The sequence below is a fragment of the Gallinula chloropus genome, assembly GCF_964237585.1.
Source record: "Gallinula chloropus genome assembly, chromosome: 2".
Lineage (NCBI taxonomy): Eukaryota > Metazoa > Chordata > Aves > Gruiformes > Rallidae > Gallinula > Gallinula chloropus.
The window spans coordinates 141,439,052-141,459,364 of record NC_140086.1 but is presented as its reverse complement, the minus strand read 5'-3'; the positions used below and the strand labels follow the sequence as shown (position 1 = coordinate 141,459,364).

At 47.9% G+C, this 20,313-nt stretch overlaps 1 protein-coding gene across 1 annotated transcript; it reads left to right on the top strand.

Annotated features, from left to right (window-relative positions):
* Nucleotides 1-11,944: 11,944 nt before the first annotated feature.
* Nucleotides 11,945-17,544, top strand: C1QL3 (complement C1q like 3; the record flags this gene model as incomplete). Its single annotated transcript, XM_084280484.1, has 2 exons — nucleotides 11,945-12,556; nucleotides 17,365-17,544. Exons 1-2 carry the CDS (start codon nucleotides 11,969-11,971, stop codon nucleotides 17,542-17,544), a joined length of 768 nt encoding a protein of 255 aa, XP_084136610.1. The 5' UTR covers nucleotides 11,945-11,968.
* Nucleotides 17,545-20,313: the final 2,769 nt, after the last annotated feature.

Genomic DNA, 20,313 nt, shown 5'->3' with positions numbered 1-20,313 from the left:
GAGCCTTCGAGGTGCTCTGTGGAGAGGCTGTTAAACAGTATTGCAGCTGTAGGAGAGAAGTGGGAGTAGAAGTAACACCAGGGTGGGAGACTGACCCGGTACACCTCATGAAAACACATCAACAAAAACATGAGGGGCATGGGAATATGAAGTTAAACAAGGAGCTACAGGGTAGTGCCAGTGGGGGAGACACAGAGACAAATACGTTTATCAGGGGGAGGAAGAAGAGGCATTGTAATTCTGTGCAAAAATCCGAAGTGGAGTATACCTTCTAGCTGTTGATTGTTTTTTCCTGAGCTGCTGAACAGAATAATTTTTATGGAAAAACACAGCAAAAACGTGAAGAAAACATATTAGGAAATCAGAATACATTTGTCAATCTAAATCACTGAGCTTTAAAAAATTACCAAATGCAAATAACACCAGCAGCGAAATCCACACATGCACACAAGGACCAGATCCTTGGAGTGCTGGGGGATGGCATGGGAAGAGAGGCTTTTTGGGTGGCAGAGGCTGTGGATCCTGGTGCCAGCCCCACTCTGAGCACCGCAGCACAGACCTGCTGGCTGCCTTCTCCCCAGGTGAGAGCATCGCCCTGGCCCTGCTGAGCTCCTCCCTACCTGCTTTCGTCCTGGCTTGGGGAGGGAAAAACCAAACCTCACCACACAAAAGGAGCAGGACCCTCAGGGTTTGCTCATGTCTGTAATCCCTGTGTCTGGAGAAGACCTGAATTAGCAGGATTTTTTTTTCCAGCTGTCTGCCCAAGCACTTTGAACAATCAGCATTTAGTGCATCCAAATCACACCTGCAAACCAACCACCGAGGTTTAGCTCAGGTCCCCTTTCAGGGCAGTCGTTGTGTGCCCCACACGTTCATATTTCTGTGTTTCCATTCTTCTGTCACACACTGAGAGCAGCCCAGGATGCTGTTAAGTGGCACAAATCCTGTCTGTCTGCCCGAGGCTGGCACTGGCAGGAAGAAGAAAGAACATCCCTGTTCAGATGCAGTCACACAGCACTCTTTTGGGGACAGAACTGCAGTTTCTGTGAGTTTCCCCTAATCTAGCAGGGACAAATGCCACTTCTACACACTGGCCTTTTGCCTACCTGGCTCTGACAGGTTTGTGACTGTATCCTGGCGTGACTCTGCTCTGGACTGTAGACCACTGTTTAGCTGTAAAAGGGAATATATTTCATTCATATCAAAAAGTGAAGCACCGTGAGTAGGAAGCGCATTGTGTATTCCTGAGAACTAAGAAGAAATGCTGGCATTGCTGGTTTGCTGAAATCCCCAGGGTAATCAAATGTCATTTTAGACCCAGTTGAACAACAGATGCCCTAAATTAACTGCATCAATTAGAAATCAATTTTGTGTCACTGGCACAGCCCCTTGCCTGGACACTGCCAGCAGCCGGAGAACCATGTTTTGATTTAGCTGTAGTTGGGCAGAAGACCAAACCAATTTGGTGAGATAGTGAGGTGAGTGGTGTAAGTGAGGTGCTCTCTGACATTGTGCCCAGCCATTGTGCTGGGGCGGGGGCGGGGCGGATTGGGGGGGGGTTGCTTTGATGTGGGGATATCTTTGCAAGTCTCCATCCCTAATTCCTGACCAGGGGTTCTAAGAAGCAGTAGGAAATGAGTGTGTTTTACCAGCTGCTTGAGCTCTTCCCGTTGCACCTTTTCACATGGCAAAGTGACAGTGGTACCTGGCACCATGGTAGGCAAAAGTCCCCTTTGCAGTGACCAAAGGCGCTGGCTGTTCCCTTTCCCCTAAAGCAGCTAGGAAATTGAATATCTGCTGGGGAAAAAGTAAATTTAAAAAAATCTTAAAATACGCCTTTCCTTTTGGAATAAGCCTCTTGATGGTTGATTTTTTTTTATTTTTTTTTAAACTTTGGATCTGTTCTCCTTCAAAGTGTGAGTCTGCAAGATCCTTTGGCCAGAGAGATGCTGGATGTTGCCAGACTGCAGACAAGCCATGCCCCTTGTAGACCAAACTCAGCGCTACTTTAGTGGCCTCAAGCTACTTGACATAACAGCAGCTAAGCTGATTTCTCTGTGGGTCCCACACACAGCCGAGCACTCTGCTTTCCTGGCACAAGTGGGCAGCCTCATCCTTCTCAATTCTGTGAGCCGTAAGAGCCTCCAAACAGCATCCTCTCTAAAGGGGAGCAGTCAAGGAGAGCTATGCTAATTATCTTGGGAAGAGGGTCCTTCAGGTCTTTGCCAGTTTTTATCAAAGCATAAAAAGCAATTATTAAAATTAATGCAATTTACCATGTGTTCTACTTCTAGCAAAGCTATTTTTGGCAAGGGTTGCCATCTGTCCCATTCAGCAAGATCAGCCACAGACTTTTGCTCTCTATTCCGCTTCCCAGAGCTCTGATGTGGAGCTAGGCAAACACACGCCTTCCTGCAGAACCGAGTCCCTCAGCCGCGGCGTCTCGCTTACCTGCAATTGCCATCACACGCTGGCAAGTGTCCTGTGCAGGAGGAATGCTGCTGCTTCTTCTTCCCCCATTGCTCTCTGCTGGCACTGTGGATGCCCCTGAATAGCACTTGGGTGAGCAAGTGCAGCATCCTCTGCCCTGAGCAGCTGTCCAGTGGGATGATGTCACCGTTGCCATGGGGCAAGTGGCACATCCAACTGCAGGGTGACAAAAATCAGGTTCTGTCTGTACTTTTCACTGTTCTACAGCTTGTCTGACCTGAAGCAAATGGAAATTAGTTCATTTACAGTTTCATGCAATTGAAGATAAACCAGCACAATGAAAAGAAATGTGTAGGGAATAAAGACCAGGCTGCGGGATAGTGTCTGTGGGCCCACTGGCATTCAAAGTGTTCTCACAAGGAAACTCTGGAAACCTGGCACAAACACATGTATAAACAGGAACACAGCAGGTGTGATCGTCCAGGGTGGAGGCAAGCGAGTCTGTCGAGTGACTGGAGTGCTGGGGATGGGGTGGTTTTGCATTTGCTTTCCCCTCGCATTCCTGCGGTAACAGCATCCTCTGCACTAGGATCTCTCCTCTGAACAAGTGAAAGAGAACCCTGCAAAACAAATAGCAATTTGTGCTGTTTGTCTGAAGTTGGGCAGGCAAAGGAGGTTGGGTGGATGAAGGACACTAACATGACATAGCGGTCGCAGCAGTGAGCCAGTTTATTTCCACTGGAAAATAAAAGAAAAGCCACCTGTATTTTTACCTGTCCATTGAGCATCGTAAGAGGAAGGCAAGCCAGATGTGATGCTGTCACTGAAATACCTACTTACTGGCTTCAGCCTAGCTTCTTATTAGCACTTTACAATGAAGAAAGGTATAATAGAGTGAAGAGGTGTGATAATGACATAATTAAGAACGGAAACCTATTGAAAGATGTATGTTAAATGTCAAATAGATGCTTGCCCAGAGTAAAAAATAATCTGGGATATAATCCCTAAAGAGATGATTAAATATATAAAGAGGGAACTCTGACTCCAAGTCTTTAGACTCAGGCTGTCTGATGGCTGGATCCCACAGCGTCCACGCTTGGCAGCATGACAGCATATTGCTTTCTGCTTGCCATACTTCCTGAATAAAAGAACCTGAGTAAAAATTTGGCAGCAAAGCAGTTTGTGCTTAAAGACATTAATATCCCTACCTGGTGGGAGACAAAATTTGGAGGAACAGTCACCAGAAAAGCTGTCTGGAAGAAGAATTTGGTCAACGCTACCTTGAAGTTGCCGCCGCTCACCTTCACTGCAGTGCTGCTCCGTGCATCGAAGTACAAAGATGCCTCCTGCAGACACACTCTCTGTGCTGTGTTGTGCCTGCCTGAAAATGAATTCTCAAAATAACACTTGAATATGTTTCTCTCAGAATATTATCACTGCAACATCATGGCTAGAAGTGCTGCTCTCCAGAAATGACATTCCTTTTGTAACCCAGGTCTGCAGCAGTCTCCTGGTTAGACAGACTTACTCTGCTCAGAGGCACTGTCCTCTCCTCGGATATCCTTCTCAGAGTCCTCCCAGCACTGCAGGAAGAAGTGGCATTTATCAGGACACTCAGTGAAAATTCTTCCTGTTTCATTTTCTCTCCCAGGCATTACATTTGAGAAAAGATTCTCGGCTCTTTCAGATATTTAAAGACTGACATTAGCAATTTAAAGTTAATTAAGCAGAAGATTCCAGGCTAAATTTTATTCTCACAAATAGCAGTGAAATGGTATTATAAGGAGTTCAGTGAGCTTCACTGTGTAGTAACTCAGGAGCAAGGGCTCCTCTCAGGCCAGTGGAGTCACTCGTGTGTTAAGTGCAGGCAGTGCCTGGCACTCCATCAGTTAGCTCAGCAGAGTAACTCCACGTGTGCACCAGTGATTGAGTATTTTCATGGAATATTGTGTATATTATCCTGCTTTTTTGGATTACATTTGAACAATAATATACAGAAGATCAGGTTGCTGAATGGTGATAACCACAGGTTTTAGTGTTCTGTTCTGATTCCAGATAAACATACACGTTTCTGGTTTACTTCTGTGTGCATGTGTGTGCAAGGGCACATGTGTGTCTCTGTGTATTAACAACAGAAATATAATGTCTCACTGCATGAAAGGAAAAAAAGTTCCAGTTGGAATTTCATCTTCCTGGAGCATAGAAGGTCTCAGTGCCTAGATGGTAGGCACATACACCCTCTAGCCAGCCACATTCCCCCTCTCATCTGATGCCTTTTGGGTTTGTGCAGTAATTATGTGTACTGGAGTTTCATTGCTGTATAGAAAGAATACCAACAGCCTAGCTGAAGATGTATGTATTGCATAAGCTCACAGGCACATCTCAGAAGCTGATAAATACTTCGATTTTTCTCTCCAATCTGCAGCCTTTTTTTTATTGCTGATGCTAAATGCACAGACGTAAGATATATTCACAAATACCAATCCTGAAGCGACATCCAGTATGGGATAGAGTGTTAATAATGGCTCTGGTAAGACATTATGCCAGGAAACACACACAGTGGTTCCTCCACATAGCTCAGATCTCCACAATGCCATGAGGAAATGTCCTGGTCCCTTCCTAACTGTGCAGGCACAACCAGTCCCTCTTGGGGAGGAGAGCACCCCTTGCAACTCCCTGTGCTTTGCAGATCTCTGAACGCCATGCCAAGGGCAGAGCCAGTTCTGATCTCACATGCATTAGTTAACTTCTCAGTTTACAACTTACTTCAGTGGAACTATTCCTAATTTGTGATGGATCAAGCCTACAGATTGCAACATGGTGGTTTTTTTAAAATGATGCAAGGCCAAATTTCAAAAATTCTGAGCACAGTTGCCTACCATAATAATCAAAGGCAGAGCATCTTGCAGGATCACGCCAAAGTCCACTGTGTGACACTTTGTTTGGGATCAAAGAGTCTCCTGCTTTAATTGATGGAACATATAGGAAGAAAAATGAATAATCAGAAATAATTGCAATTTGCAAAGTAAATTACACCATTAACTACTCCAGAAATCAATAACCAGGCACAAAAAGAAAATCAGTTGAGGGGATGACAGAAGAAAAAATAAATCTCTTGGGCATCTTGCCACTCTGGGGATTTTAATTTTGAGTTTTCCACTCCCAGCTATCCATTCTTATTGCCCATCCATCAACCTCCTGATGAATATAAAGGACTCTGGTATGAAACACCAGAAGATTTCTGGGTTGGTAGAACAATGGAAAGGGAGTCTTTAGGGTTTGAAGGAGGTAGGGTAAATCACAGATGATAGTTCAGAAAAGCTTGTCTCTGCTATTGCTTTTTTCTCCTAACTAATAGTGTTGGCAGTCTAATGACCATTTCAAAAGTAACCAAAACCACACTCATAGGCAAATCACTTAGAAATCTTCTCCCGATTGACTTGAACAAGTGACATAATTTTTAATAGAGGCACAACATGATTTATGCCTTTGCTTATTGGTATAGTTTTAAGCAGGGACAAAGTGGTTGTTTAATCTTACTCCCACGTTAGAGGCATTTATCTTCCACCCCTTTGTATTTACTATTTACATCTTCATAAGAATGCAGACACTGTATCCTCCACTATTAGCAGTACTCCTTGATGCAATAGCACTTATGGATATCTCTACATTTTGGGGTTTATTAATGAACATTGTGAGTGCTTCTGCATGTCTGCTTATGACAGGTTATCTGCTGTGGATTTCAATCAAGGAGTTAAAGGGAGATCAAGCAGAAAGCCTGCCTGAAACTGCTGGTGTTGCTACATAGGTGGTTGCAGAAGCCAAGACCTCTCCATCAAAAGAGGGTGATGGGGTAAGATTCCCATCCTACAGGAGTGGAGGGTTGTTGAGAAAAAAGGACATTTTCAGCACATACAGCTGACCCAGACTGTGAGCTGCAAGCAGGGGAGGTCGTGCTCCCTGGGGCACTGGAAAAAGCTGGTGGAAGTGCTGTATGAAACAAGTCCTTGTGTGGACTGCAGTGCGCTTGTTGGCAGGTTGAGGCTGTCTGCGGAAGAGGCATTTACTGGTCTGTACAAGCATTGCTCAATGGCAGCTCCATAGCACCCTGGCGTTGGGTGGCCTCACTAGAAACTGTGGGAATTGCAGCTCTCCCTGCGAAGGAAAGCACGGGTCTGTCACTTGGAAGGGGTAACAGATCAGAAGAAGGGTCTCAGTGGGTGCAGCTTTCCCCAGAGACTGTGAAGCCAACCTTTGGTGCAGCTCTTGCAGTTGTACACCATCACCCGTGCAAGAATGATCAATTGGTCAGGCTCCACTGGAGCTGGAGAAGAAACACTACAATCACTACCAGAAAACACTCCCAAAGTTGACCATACGTTTCCCATGCATCACTACAGCTTTAATTTACCACCTTAGATCAGGAGAGAGAGGGGAGAGAAGACAGACAAGCAGATTTGCAGGCACACATGGGGAAAGGGAGGGAAAATGTGCAAGAGCAATCTTTGATGCTTGCAACTAATGGTTCAGTCTTGGGCGTAAACAAGGGCACCTGCAATTATGAGAATATTTTATGGTTAATGACTGCTGGTTATGCTGCCAATTATCAAGTGTCACACACGATTATTTTGTATCTTTGTGCTTGGTCAGTTGAATGTGTAATCTTTAGCTCCTTATGTGTTTAGGACTTGGTTTTACACACAGGGTGGTGGTTTTGTATTTCTTGTAATTTGCCAGTCAGAACATGTACATGTCCCAGGTACAGATCTTTCCATTTTAATTTCTCCCCACCTCTACCCCCAGTAACCAGTCATGTTTCACTGATCTTTGCAGATTAAAAACTAAAAAGGAAGCGATATGGGGAATTTATTTGCAAATTCTCCTTGTCGAGCCCTGTCACTTCAGTGACAGCCTTCCCTGAATCCCTCCCTCATTTGTTTTTGGAAAGTGGATTGTAACCCTTTCAAGGCCAGATGTATTTTCTTTGGATCATCTTCCTGTTCACTTCCAGGTTCGGAGGCCGATCTCCCCAGTGCTAGCAAAAACGCGTTATCAATTGTGATAAAACATAATCTAGAATATTTCCAGTTGTGCACACACAAAAAGAAGTCTGAAGCCCCTGAGCAGCAGAGAAGACCCTGCAGAAGGGCTTCCTACATTCCAAAGGACAGGTAAAAGCTTCTGAAAAATCAGCAAAATCATTTTTCTGTTCTGCGCCAAAGCCGGTTTTCCCTCCATGAAAGAATCCAGCAGGCAGCTTGCCTCACCACAAATACAGATGGTCTTCAGTCATGCTGACCAAAACAAGTTGCTGGGAGCGCTTAGTTACTGCTGCCTGTATGAGCTTCTACCAAAACTGGTGCAGGATGCGGGATACGGTCCTTTCCAGGTCCTGCATGACACATGCACCAGCCCTCAGACTTTAGCAAACTGGGTGAACAGATCTGAAACAGGACACCAGGAACGATTTAGGATAGCAGCAAAGGTCCCACCACCATGTCACCATTCATAATAATATAAATATTTTTCTCCTTTTATGACATATTTTATTTTGAGGCATTGAACCCACTTGTTGAAGTTAATGTAGGTCATTCCTTGGCCATACCACTGGTATCCAGGCTGAAATGCTAATCTTCACATGTATAGTTGAGCCAGTCTTTATAAAGGTATGGTGTAGCAAAGCCTTAATTTTTGAGTTGACTGAAATTCAAAATGCTTCTCTAAAATAATTTTTTTAAAAAGAGCTAAAATATAAGCAAGAGCAAAACAGATGCAGATAGGAGTGAGCAGAAGCACTATGGAACTTGGCACAGCGTTCAAACACTCCTTGACTCGGCATATGCCTTTTTCCACGTTACTCCTGCTCACAGTAGCTGGGAAAGGGCTGCCCTTCCTCATGGAGTGTTTTTTCCTGGGAATTTTCCTGAGAATTCAGCACTGTGGGCATAAGGAGCCATTTTGTGCCTGCAGCTGTGTGCCAGTGGATGTGTTCTTGCAGGGTTTTCTCCAGTTTCCCCTGTGTCGGTGCTGAGGCAATGGCACACACGTTAAATGGACATGCGTGTTACGCTGTGCATCTTTAAGGCACTGTATGAACATTAACTAATTAGTCAGCAAGGAAAAGAGCTGTGAGAAGGCTGCTTCAAATGGCAGAAGCTGCAGGGGATGCAGCTTGAACACCAACTGCGGGTCTGAATGCGTAAAGGCCTGAAAAGAACAGGGAGGGAGGCAAAGGGGCTGAAAGGCTGGAGCAAGCCTGCAAGAGGCCCTTGAAAATACAAAGAAACAGAACATGTTGAGAGTGGCAGCAGCTCACGTAGGGACAATGGTTATATTAAGAATAGACTGTCAATCTCGGCTGTTAGCCTTTAGTATGGAGAGGAGATTATATTATACCATAAATGCTACCCAAGCCTTAATTACAGCAAATCAATGCTTTGACATGCAGCTTCAGGAAAACAAAGGTCCCAGGGTAAAAGGAGGTTTCTACATTTACGTTAACTTTGCTCCAGACTATGGAGACCTCCTGTACATAACTTCTGAGACCTTCCATTTGCCTTTCTTAGTTTCCTTGGAAATATATATACCTTTCCTTGGGGACTAGGGATAATCTGTTAACTAAAGCACTGGTCTGGCATTCGAGGTCCCAGGTTATGTTCCCAGCCAACATAGAAGCTCCACTGACATCGCAGCACCGATGCTTGCCCCATTTTCTCAATTCTGCTTGCTTGGGCTGTGTTTTTTGTGGCTCCCCCTTCCTTGGGAGAAAGTCTCTGAGAGCTGAATCATAGAATCACAAAATCATAGTTGAGAGTGAATGAGCTCTCTTGGCCACGTGCACAAAGATAAAACTGTCTACAGAGAAGGTAAGCATGGTTGGTACAGGAGGACCTTGCTTTAGAAACCAGGCTTATCATAGCTGGAGTAAGGAAGTGAGAGTGTGCTCGATGCCAGTGAATCACCCAGCTCAACAGACCCCGGTAGGTCTGTGCCCAGTCGAACAAAAGGGGTTTGCTGTTTTCCCAATGTGCAACACGGCCCTTGCAATGGAGGTGTACACACATCCTGATGTCCTGTAACTGCCTGGTTAAGGATGACTAAACACAACACCTCAAGGGCCCAGCTACAGGCTGAGACACAGCCTGGCTCTTGGCACAACTTTTCTTTTCCTCCCTGCCCAGATGAAAGAGCAGGGCTGAAAGCCCTTTCCTGTGGGGTGAGGAGAGCAATGAGATACAAACATCATCCTCAAAGAGTGCTCGGCTGCCTTCCCAGGTCTTGAGGGGGAGCCCTTAGCTGAAGGAACTGGCTAGCTCATGTCCGTGCCAGATAAAGAATTTTTTAAAGACCGAATTAGAGGAAAGAAAAAAGGAAGAAAGAAATAAAAAAAAAAAGGGGGGGGGGAGAGTGGGGGGGGCAGTTATTTACAAGTGTGGGAAATTGAAGCTTTATCAGGAGTTTTCTGAGGAGATAAGGAGCTGGGCTGGCCCATGTCTATGTGGCACAGGCACACTTGCTGCCTTTGAATCTCTCAGGAAAGAGCAAAAGGAGCTGCTGACATTTCTGCTTAAAAGGAAGAATCAATGAATCTTTGTTTCCCACTGCCTGCTTGTTTGACCTTATTGTGTTGCGGAATAGAAAAGAAAAGGGAACGGGTATGGGGAGAAGGGATTCATGCTAATAAAATCCAAGACAAGATCACAGCCCTCTGATCATCGCTGGAGATGCTATTATTTGGTTGTTGTCCTATTTGCTGCTGTTACTCATTTCGGATTCTTGCCTTGCTGTAATAAGTCACACTCTTTCCAGCCATCATCCCTGTATTGACAGGCAAATGTCACCCACGTTTGATTGACGTCCATTGCTCCTGAATACAGAAGTATGATTTAGGAATCAATTCTGTTTGTTTATTTAAACAGCTCTTTGTGTACCTTGTATATCTGCGAGCAGGACAAGTTCCTTAATATTTTCTCAGGAGAAATGCCACTAATATTGCACATTCACCTTCCCACTCAGTCACAGAGGTGCCCACCAGTCCTCAGAGGGGGAGAAGAAACCTTTAAAAAAAAAAAGAAAAATAGAAGAAAAAACCCAGGACCTGACAAGAACACTTTGCTGCCCCCGAGTTGAGCCAGAGAGACCTTTCCCTCAGGTCCAGGCATCTGTTGATCTGCATATGCCCCGCGCTTTCCTTTGGCTGCTGAACAAAAGGGAGCTCTTTCCCTCGGTGTCCGTTTGCCAGCAAAGCGGCGGCTGGCTCTAACGCCGGGAAACACTGCAGCCGGCGACGAGTGCGTCAGTTTTAATTCCCGGGAAGAGCCGTTCCCTTCTCTAGCTTTATAGTTGTAATCGGGGCGGGGTGGGGGGGAGAGGGACATCCGAAACGGTGAGAGATGTTAATCTCTATTACTCTGCGAGGTGGGAGGTATATTTTCAAATAACTTCCTCTTGGACAATCGGTAACTTTAAAGCATCCCTACATTTAAAGCGGTATGTCCAAATCAAAAACCAAACCCCAAACCCAAACAACCACTAACATGGCAGGGCAGCCTCGGGGAAGCGTTAAGCAGGAGGTGGATTGACCTTTAAATGCTCGATCGGTGACCTGAAGGGTACCCAGAGGCTGCTGAGCACATCTCTTCCTTTTGGTCTGCTCCAGAAAGAGCTGTCATCGCAAGATGCAGCTAGTGAGTGAGGCTCACGATTTCAGTTCATCCGTTTGCGGGAGGGGTGGGGGAGGGAGAGAGGAAAAAAATATATATTTCCCACACTGCCAGAGTAATGCCAAACTCTCTGTGAGTGGGAAGAGCAGAGCAGATGCTGGAATGAGATGCCAAAGCAGCTCCCCTTTCCCCTGCGCTTTTGGGTGCCTATAAATTGCTCCAGCGCGCTCGTCAGCCTCCTCCTCTCCTGGCAGGTGGCACCCGGGCAGGATCCCGCTCTCTCTCCGGCTCCAGCTCCGGCTCCGGCGCGGCGCGGCATCGCGGGCTCTCGGCGGCGGGCAGCGGGGCGGTCGCGGGGCGGCCGGGAGGCGCGTCCCCGCTGAGGACTGTCGTCTCTGCGAAAACAACCCCAAAACAACAAACCAAACAAAAAAAAAAACCGAAAAAAAAAAAAAAAGAGCGAGCGAGGCGGCGAGCGGGGCGATCGCGAGAGGAAAGGCAAGTTCCAGGGAAAGTTGACTCGGACTGGCACAGCCTGCAAAAAAAAAAGTCGATCGCCAGCGGGAGCATAAAAGTGCGGGCGGCCGGGGCGCGGCGGCAGCTCTCTCCCTCCCTCCCGCCCGCCTGCCCGCCCGCCCGGCGGCTGCAGCGGAGCGCCGCGACCCGCGGGAGCCCCCGCCGCCACCGGCAGCGGGAGGGCGGCGAAGCCCCAGGGGAGCCGAGCTCGGGCGGGCTCGGCGTTTTTTCGGCTCTGAGGAGGTTCCCGACCAACCATCAAGATTTTGTCCAAAAGCAGACAAGAGGATCGCCCTGCGCTGAGCCGGCTGGTGGGCAGCAGGCGGCGGCTGATCGCGGCCGGCGCGCTGGGGGTGGTGATGGTGCTGCTGCTGGTCATCCTCATCCCGGTGCTGGTCAGCTCGGCCGGCACCTCGGCGCACTACGAGATGCTGGGCACCTGCCGCATGGTCTGCGACCCCTACGGCGGCACCAAGGCGCCCAGCACGGCGGCCACGCCCGACCGCGGCCTCATGCAGTCCCTGCCCACCTTTATCCAAGGGCCCAAGGGGGAGGCCGGCCGGCCGGGCAAAGCGGGGCCCCGCGGCCCCCCGGGGGAACCGGGGCCGCCCGGCCCGGTGGGGCCGCCGGGTGAGAAGGGCGAGCCGGGGCGGCAGGGCCTGCCGGGTCCCCCCGGGGCACCGGGGCTGAACGCGGCGGGGGCCATCAGCGCCGCCACCTACAGCACCGTCCCCAAGATCGCCTTCTACGCCGGCCTCAAGCGGCAGCACGAGGGCTACGAAGTGCTCAAGTTCGACGACGTGGTGACCAACCTGGGGAACCACTACGACCCCACCACCGGCAAGTTCACCTGCTCCATCCCCGGCATCTACTTCTTCACCTACCATGTGCTCATGCGGGGCGGCGACGGCACCAGCATGTGGGCCGACCTCTGCAAGAACAACCAGGTGGGCGCCGCGCCGGGCGCCGGGGGGAGCCGGGGACATGAGCGCAGCGGGCGCCCGGGGGAAGCCGGGCTTCCGGAGAGAAGTCGGGTACCGTGAGGGGAGCGGGCACCCGGGATGGGGGTAGGGCTCCTTGAGGGCCGCAGGTGCCCCGGGGCAGTCGGGCTCTTTGAAGGGAGCAGGTGCCGTGGGAGGCAGGGGCGCCCGGGGCGAGCTGGGTTCCCCGGGGGAGCGGGCGCCCGGCGGGTGAACCGGAATCCCCGAGAGAGCGGGTGCCGTGAGGACAGCAGGCTCCGGGCGGAGCCGGACTCCCCGAGGGAGAGGGTGCCGTAAGGGGAGCGGGCGGAGCGGAGCGGGAAGGGCGGGAAGCGGGCGGGGAGGGGAAACGGGCGGCCGCTGGAGGCGGCGCGGGGCGGGGGAGTGGGGCCCGAGCGGCGGGCGGGCAGGGCGAGCCGCCGGGGTAGCTGAGGGGGCTGCCCCCCGCCGCTCCGCAGCCGGCGGGAACCCTGCGGGCAGCGCTGGGGCCGAGGCGCGGTGCGCTGCCCCGCTCCGCCGCGGGTGCCCAAGGACCCCCGGAGAGGACGGGGGTTCCGCGCAGAGCCGAAGCCACCCGGGCTCAAGGCATTCTTCTCCCCGAGAGCCACGCCGCCGTCGCCCGTTCCCACCCCGCTATCCGGGCTGGCCTGCGGGCAGAGCGGCACTTGGCCGGCGTCCGCCCCCGCCCCGTCCGGAGCCGGCCGCCGTGTCAGGCAGCCCGCGGCCGGGAGCCCTGCCTTCAGCCCGGCCGGGACGACAGCGGGGAGCAGTCGGGGCGGTCGTGCGGGTAGCGCTGCCCCCTTGGGGGCTAGCGGAGCCCCGGCCGGGGCCGGGTGTTCCCCCGGGGCCGGGAAAACTCCCCGGGAAGGAAGGGAAGCCGGAGCAGCGGGTGAGCTCAAGAGAGGGTGGTCCTGTGCGGGGAAAGGTGAGATGCGGGGGAGGAAAGCGGCCACGGGACGGGGCTCTCACGCAGCGGGGCGCCGCTTGTGACACGCTCAGCCCCCGGCGGGGAGGGAGGTTTCCCTCTGCCCGGGAAAGCGGGTAACGGCGTGAGCTCGGCATCCGCGGAGCTCGCCCTTAGGCGAGCCGGGGAAGGACCGTGCGATGATGGCACACCGAGCGCCCGGCCCGACGTCTGTCGGCACCCCGCGGGAGGATGGAAACCTTCAAAGTAATTAAAGACACTGCGACGCTGCTGTCTGAAATACAGAGGAATCATCCATTTTAATTAGGATAAACCTTGCCTCCGCGCTCGCAGAGGCTGTGCCTGTAACATTGTCCCAGAGGAGCCGTTCTTGGCGATTTTGCGCTCCTTCCATAGGTAGTTAACAGCAGCGGGCTGGAATTAGGATAGCGCTTAGCGGCACCGCAGGGGTGTCTGACATCCCTCCTGCTCGGTGTGCCCGGGCTTTCCCGCGTCCCCCGGAGCTCGGCGAGGCTCCCGCCGGTCCCCCGTCTCCCCGTGGGTCGAGGGGGTGAGGGACGAGCAGCCGCTCAACAGGTCATTCGGTGCCTGAGCTGCCCCGGCACGCCGGGAGCTACGGGGCCGGGCCACCGGCTTTCCCCGGGGAGCCCGGAGCCCAGCGCCGGCCGCTCTCCCCCGGCTTTTCACCCTCGGGCGGGGTGGGCCGGGGGAAGGGCTGGGAGGGGGCGTCGGTCCGCTCTACGCGGTGTCCCTAGGACTGAAAATCGGCCGCCGTGTCCCCGCCGTGCCTCGCAGGTGGCGGAGGGGCTCGTTCGTTTGCGTGTCTCCTCCCCCGCGAAGCGCGGCCGGCGCGGCGAGCCCCGAGCCGCTCCGCGACCCTCCGCGCTCGGCGCCGGCGGGAGCAGCGGCGGCAGCAGGCGGATCTGGCGTGACTCGTAACCTTTTGTTTGAGGCTGCTGTGAAAACAGAGTAACGAGCACATCAGCAGCGATTAATTAAATTAGAGAACGCCAACCATAAATAGAATCCCAGCCGATAAACCGGGACAGAACAGGGTGTAATACAGCCACGCCGAATTCTTCATGCGAAGGCAACACTGTCAACCCAGAGAATATAATTTTACTTGCGATTAAAACAATCTATTTTTGACCCCTGTTTGTAAGTGTTTGCTTCCCCAAACCTTGAAAGACAAACACATGCCAGGACTTTTTCCAAAGTAACAATTATAAATATTAAATTGAGCCTGCGGTCTAACTGTTCCCAAGCACGATTTCTGTAAGTGCCAGATCTGAGACGAATTAAACTCACATATATATTATATAAAAAAAATAAAATGCAAGGGTTCTACATAGATATTTACTTGTACCTATGGAAAGAGAAGTGCTTGGGTGCATACCTGCATACGAAGTATTTAAACCATGCACAGTTTTAATTCAGCAGCGTCTTTTTCTGATTATGATTTACACTTGAAACACTAAACCCTGATGTTGTGACAGCAGCTGACTATGTGTATTATTTCTAAGAAAGCTTGGAAATTTTGGAAGTAAGTCGTTAACCCGAGTCTGGCAAAGAAAACATAGATTCAGTGTTTTCTGACAATAAAGAAAAACAAAGCCTTGGAAAGTGTATGGCTTAACAGGGAAAAAAATACCTCCCCCTAAGCAACGCACAGGAGGCACCTCAAGGTCTCGGCTGTTAACACATCGCCTTCTTTGCTGGTTATAAACCCCGAGCAGGGAAGTGCTGAGCTCACCGAGCTCAGGGAGACTGTGTGTGCAGCCGGAGAGCCTGGCTTCGCGGAAGGTGAGGTGAGCAGTCACGCAGTTTAGGGAATGCACACTTCGTTAACGCTTTAATTTTGAGGTACATTTACCCTCTTGCAGGAGTGGACTGAGGATTCATTTGGGACTGTTCTCCCAGGCTTTAGAAAAGGAATTGGCCTGGCTAATCAAACAAGGAGGTAACCCCCCTAAGAACAGCACATCGGAGTGTGCAGGACAGTTGTTGCTGTACGTAGGGCAGTAAGATCTACGCTTTGCTTTCTGGACTTCCAATACCCAGGATCATTTTCTTCTTCAGCCAGCACAATCTAGAATCTTAAGAATGAAATATCCATCGCTGCTGTAGTGAGTGTCCATATGCTGACTCCCTTAGGATAGTCACGGATACAATTCAAACTCCCCTTTGCTACCCCCAGAAATGCTACGTTTTAGACAAATCCCCCAGTAGCATTTCATTACGATGTAAATGAAAATCTGGAAAGTAATTTAAACCATTTTGCTTGCCAGAATGCAGGATACTAGTTCTCTATTTCAGTCTTATTTATTCCTTCCCATTTACGCTGCCAACACTCACGGCCCCTGGTTTTCTTTGGAGGGTATTTCCAGGGTTAATGGTGCAGACCCTTCACCTCCACCCTGCCAGTCATTAATCCAGAGGAAATACCCGGTGCTTAGAATAATTATTGCTTAAACACCAGCAAAATAGACCTGCTCTGTAAACAATAGGAGGCAATTCGGGCTCAAGAAGTGCTGAAACAGATGTGGTTTATCATCATGCCATGTATCAGTTTATATTTGCAGACTGTCACGCCACTGCAAGCCTTTTAAGCCTTTCTCACTCTTCACACGGGATGCATGAGGAATTCCCACTGTCATTTTTTAAGCTGGATAACACCATAAGCTCCTGCATAGTAAAGAACCCCCTCCTTTTTAACATTTCAATATTAATGTGAAATCATATCACATGAAAATTTAATTTGGAAATTTATCATTTAAACTTTGAAATGAATCCATGGAAAATTGTGATTTATAGCCTATTTTTTCAATTCAGAACAGGTAAAATCCCACATATAGTAAGCCAAGTCATGCATTATTGCTTAGTTCAGGTTTGCAATAGCACTAAATCACTCACTGCTCTGTAACTGCGCTAGAAGAAAGACAAGCAACAAGCAGGTGATGTGTAACACTGAAATAAATCCCATACAATTATGTTTAAATATTTTACCCAACAGGGTGAAATTATACATAAATGATTTGGAGACTAACAGCACCACTGACTATTCACTGCTGCAAACCAACATACATCTTGCAATTACAGATTATGTCCAGTTTGTTAGTAATGCCAAATTTAAACACCGGGGAAATACCAAGGGAGAACTGGGGAAAAAAACGGTGTTTCAGTGAAAGCTGCAAATGAAAAGTCCTCACATGACTTGTAAATTCCAAAACCTCTTAAAGCAAATAGCCACTTGCCTGTGACTTTTCAGATGTGCACACAGAAATTCGATGTTTGCTTACTGAAATGTGGGAGTAACAGTTTTTCCACACCCGGGCTAGGATCCTTACCTGCTCCTTGTGTGCATGGGACCATGCATGAGTATGGGTGGGCGTGTACTTTTTGGACTCCTTTTGCAGCACCATCCTATTTGGAACATTAAATCACCCCTGGAAAAAGTCCAGCCTGGTATCCATAGGGCCTCACTGTATCAAATTCCACTGACATAAAAGTTGCACCGATGTCGAGCTGGCACACGACCAGGTTCAGTTCTCCCAACTCCAGCTATTAGTACGCACAGATTTAAAAAGGCTCCAAACATTTACAGGCGTGCAAACAGTTGTGTAGGAGCCAGATGACTGAGAAAGGAGCTCGTCATTGCCTTAGTCTCAAATGTTGTCTGGTAGGAGAAAATAAGCAGTAACCGTGGGGAAAACACCCTGCAAAGTATGTTGCCAGACAGTCAAAGCGTCAGCTTCGCATGCTGAATGAGATGCTGAGGGTGTGCTTTAATCTCACCACGCAGGAAGAATTGTCTGAGTTTTCTTAACCGCTCGTTGTGTATTTTATGTAGGTTCGTGCTAGTGCCATTGCTCAGGATGCTGATCAGAACTACGACTACGCCAGTAACAGCGTGGTTCTTCATCTGGAGCCAGGAGACGAAGTTTACATTAAATTAGATGGAGGAAAAGCACATGGAGGAAACAACAACAAATACAGCACATTTTCTGGATTTATTATTTATGCTGACTGATAATGAGTAAAAAGACCCACCAAACCGGTCCAAAAACGAAGCCTGCTCTTCTAAGCAATGGATTTGCGTGGCAAAGTCAATGAAACAAGCACCCCAGCAGAGAGCGACCACCGAACACCTCAGTAGCAGGGGGAAAAAAAAGCTACCTGATTCACATCTGTACCACACAGAGAAACCTTATGTTAAAGAAATCACAAAAGAAGTTAAGCAGATGTGCGATCCACTACCGCCAAAGCAAATACTTCCTCATTGTTAGTGTCCATGTGAATGAAGTCCTACATAGATCAAGTTTTTATAGGAAAAAAAACCAACCCACACCTAAGGACGCTGAGTAATTTCTTCAGTGTATATGATACTTTGATGTGTTATGATCTTGCTGCTTTATCCATACTTCAGCTTTGGTTCTTGTGACTTACTTGCTAACAATGATGCTTGGAGTCCACTCATAGTGTGGTGAGGAATGATTTTACAATAAAGGGAAGAGGTAATCAAAATATACTTTCTCTCTCCAAAGGAATTGTTTGCCTTGTACTTTTCTTATCCTTCCACTTATAACTAGAAACTAATCAGCTTCAAGCCTTAACTCAATGTTCCCGCTTTGTAGGTTTACATTAGACTTATAACATCAATCCAGTGGAGTCGTTTAAATTTTGTTTTCTCCTTAGCTGTGTTCTAAAAGGATACAAGAAACAGGGTTTTTTTTACCCCGAAAAAATCAAACACTTGAAAAACTATTCTTCTCGATCAAACCCCTGATTCCACCAACGCCAATGTTGCAGCTCCCATTGACATTAGTGGAAAAAGGATTTGGCTTTTAATTTGTAAACCTGTAAATAAATATTTAGACAATTATTACAGGCCCATTCTTGATGGTTAGTTGTGTAAATATTTAGCAAGCCTGGCATCCACACCCTCAGACTAAGGTAGAGTGTTTTCTTTGCAGCTATTAGTCTTCATTAGTCTTTTAGCACTTAGTCTGTACTTGGGTACCACTTTTAATAAAACAGTTGACTTTTAACATACTGCAGATGTTCAACTAGACTTTCATAGGAATATAATGGGTCAAACCCTTATTTGTCTTAGGTGTCTTGTCTCACTGAAGTTAGTGGGATTATTCCCACAAAGGAAGAGTGGGGGGATCTGACACACAAGAAAATGTTGTCACACAGACTTTTTCCATGGTAGCTAGTTACCAGTTTGTAGTAAGGCGTGCCTACGGAATGGACATGGATAAGCATTTTACCAAAAATAACACATATGCAAAGAAAGAAGCAGATATTTACATGAAAAAGAAAAAAAAAGAAAAAAGAAAAAAAGGAAAAAAGTGCGTATTAAAACCTATTTTCTCATTCATATATATATATATATATAAAGTCTCAAAGAAGTTTAATCCATATAAAGGATTAATGGCTTCGAGAGTTAAACTAAATGCAGGTACTATGAGTTACATAGTTATAAAAATGCTTTAAAATCAGTCATGCCAGTAGTATCCACAGAATACTTTTATTCAGACAATGGATTTATGATTTGTTTTGGTTTGGGGAGGGGAGACTGCCTATTTCTCTCAGGTTAAAACTTGCAGATTCCATTCTAAACCCAAACTCTAGTAAGATAATTAACTAGCTCCTTGGCACATGGGCTTCTGTTACTATTTTTCACATTTTGGCAAAATCAAGGTAACATTTCCATAAACTGTTGAAGAGTAATAGAGGCTACCCCCAGCATTTCTATTTCATGGAATTTGCCAAAAAGCAACCTTGTCTAATGGACTAAGGGTACAAACTCAGATTTATCGGCACTCAGATGCTGAAAGTGTCTGCCACTGTGACAAAAAAAGCTCTTCGGTGCTGGCTGCTCAGTAAAAGTCTGGTGAAGATGTTAGGAATCCCTCTGCATCTCGTTTGAACGAGTGAAGCTTTTCTTAGCCAGAACGTGTTACTCTCTCTGTTTCTGTTTTGAATCGTCCACTCAAAACAAAGGTGGAGTTAGTCTAGGCTGACCCAGGATGGCCAGTCTAACTCCAGACCTAGGATTTCTAAAGGGACATTGTGCTGCCAGTCGCTTGTGTATTCTCTCACCAGAATGGTTAACGCTCTTACTTTAAGACAAAGTGCCAACTTATATCCGTACACTGCAGTGACTGCTCCCGACCTGTTTCCTACAAGGTAGTGTGTTACAATAACAGATGTGTAACTGCCTTCATGTCTGCTCCTTCCAGTGTTGCTTTCATTGGTCAGTGCACTCACGACAGCAGCGTAGCTAGAGATTTTCCATGTAGTAGCACACAGTACTATACCAAGCTCGAGATCCTTCACAACTAGCAATGCGTATTTACTAAGGTATTTATCGGAAAAGCTCAATACTACAGAGGTGCATATGGTCAAATCTGAAGACGCTTTTGAAATCAGGCTACCACTGCTACGGGGTAAGACCATTTTTTGGATAAATCACCTGCCCTGGTTAAAGTTAGACAAGAGCAAAGAGCACTCTTTGTGTGAAAAAATCATATAAGGCAAACATTTCTTCTTTTTTCATCATATCTTGATATACTGATTTGTAAAGACTTATATCACAACCTTTGTTATAACTATTGCAACTCATTAAAACTGTATTATGTAATATATTTTTGACTTTTGGTGTTGCATCCTTACAAGAGGCTGCTGGTCTGTGTGAAGCTTCACATGATTGCTGTGGGATTCCAAAGGTTCAGGATAAGAAAATAAAGTGGTTAAAAAAAGACATCTGTAATAATACTGCACATAGTTTAAA